At 38.1% G+C, this 1587-nt stretch overlaps 1 protein-coding gene across 1 annotated transcript in view; it reads right to left on the reverse strand.

The window, feature by feature from the left end:
* The window catches only part of LOC130234009 (protein SFI1 homolog), a 20853-nt gene extending 19609 nt beyond the window's left edge, over positions 1 to 1244 (reverse strand). Inside the window, exon 1 of the mRNA XM_056464291.1 lies at positions 1170 to 1244. Within this exon, the coding sequence (XP_056320266.1) occupies positions 1170 to 1244 (75 nt within the window). The remainder of the gene's footprint in view (positions 1 to 1169) is intronic.
* Positions 1245 to 1587: the final 343 nt, after the last annotated feature.

Genomic DNA, 1587 nt, shown 5'->3' on the forward strand with positions numbered 1-1587 from the left:
GATAGTTCACGCAACTGTTATTTGCTCACCCTTTACTTCTTCAATACCAGTTTGAGATTTCGTTGAACACAACAGAAGATATTTTGGAAACCTGTAACTTGTATTTGTATTTCCTACAATGGAAGTCGATGGTTTACAGCTTTCTTTAAAATATAAAGACTCATAAAGGTTTGTGGCCACTTGAGGGTGAGTAAACCTTTAACTTGCAGTGCGTTTCAAAGTCAAGTCAAAGTCAAATCAGCTTTATTGTCAATTGAACTACATGTACAGGACATACAGAGAATCGAAATTTAAGAGTTCACACTTAGCTGATGATCGATAATAAAGCGTATTTGGCATGCTGTCCCGGGAGAGAGCCCTGTGCTCAGAATATCCTCGAGCCCGGGGCTCCCTCCCATTTGAAGGGCGAGAGGGGAGTTTGAGCTTAGGTAAGTTTCGAGAACTCCCCTGCTTGTGAACGTGCTGAGATATATCTGGCTAAGAGTTGTCTTAAAGATACTACTTTGGATTAGTCAATTTACTTATGATGTATGTCTTTGGACAGTGGAAGAAAACCAGGGAACCCGAGGAAAACCTTCGCAAGCATGGGGAGAACATGCGAACTCCGCACAGAAATGCCGACTGACCCAGTGAGGGGTCAAACCAGCGGCGATCTTGAGGCAACAGTGATAACCACTGGGGTGCCGTGCCACCCCATCAGAAAAGGGGAGGAGTATGGGTGGAAGAGGGGATTCTTCAAGATGAAGATGACTGGAGTGGAAAACTTTGGTTATTTACAGTGTGTCAGTATTCATCTGATTGGTGCAATATACAGAGCTGATGCGGTACCAGCCGTGGTCAATCAAAAGCATGTGATCCTCTCAAAATTAGTTTATAAATAAACCACACTTGCGTTACTCTCAGACCCTAGGTGCCTAACATATAATAATGATACAAAACGCAGAATTTTAAAAAGAAATGACAATAAATACAGTTATACATATAATGTAATCTAAAAAATATAAGCAAAAAACTAAAATTTGTAAACAATACGATTACACAAGTGCATATGGCCATGGCTTTAGCTTTCTTGGACACCATATTTCTAAAAAAATCTGATGTCCTGAAGGAGTTTTTTCTGCACATGCAGACTTTATTAGTGCTACAAAGGCAAATTCATAATGTCTTACCAGTCTGTTCCATGTGGAGAGACAGCGTCTGAGCAGATTGATATCATGAGTAAACACTGCATTCTGTTCCAGCATGATTGTCCTACATCTCTGCTGAACTATTCCTTTCCACAGGATGAAAAAGTGAAAGAGCAGATTCCTCTCCTTTAGTTAGAAAAATAAAAATCAACAAAACATTGTCGCTCACACTACAAATGTTAATAATTTACACTGAAAATTGCACTCTCATCACATGAACAGTAAAGATTTTTGATAAAGTATATTTATGAAACACTAAACGACATCGTCACTGGAAATATCTAACTAAATACATGACTTTACCAAATAAATGCATAGCACTACTAATTTATATAAATAAACAAATACAGGAGAAGTGAAAATTATTATTATTTTTCTAATGTTTCCCAAGTGTTGTTTA

The sequence above is a fragment of the Danio aesculapii genome, chromosome 8 (genome assembly GCF_903798145.1).
Source record: "Danio aesculapii chromosome 8, fDanAes4.1, whole genome shotgun sequence".
Classification (NCBI taxonomy): domain Eukaryota; kingdom Metazoa; phylum Chordata; class Actinopteri; order Cypriniformes; family Danionidae; genus Danio; species Danio aesculapii.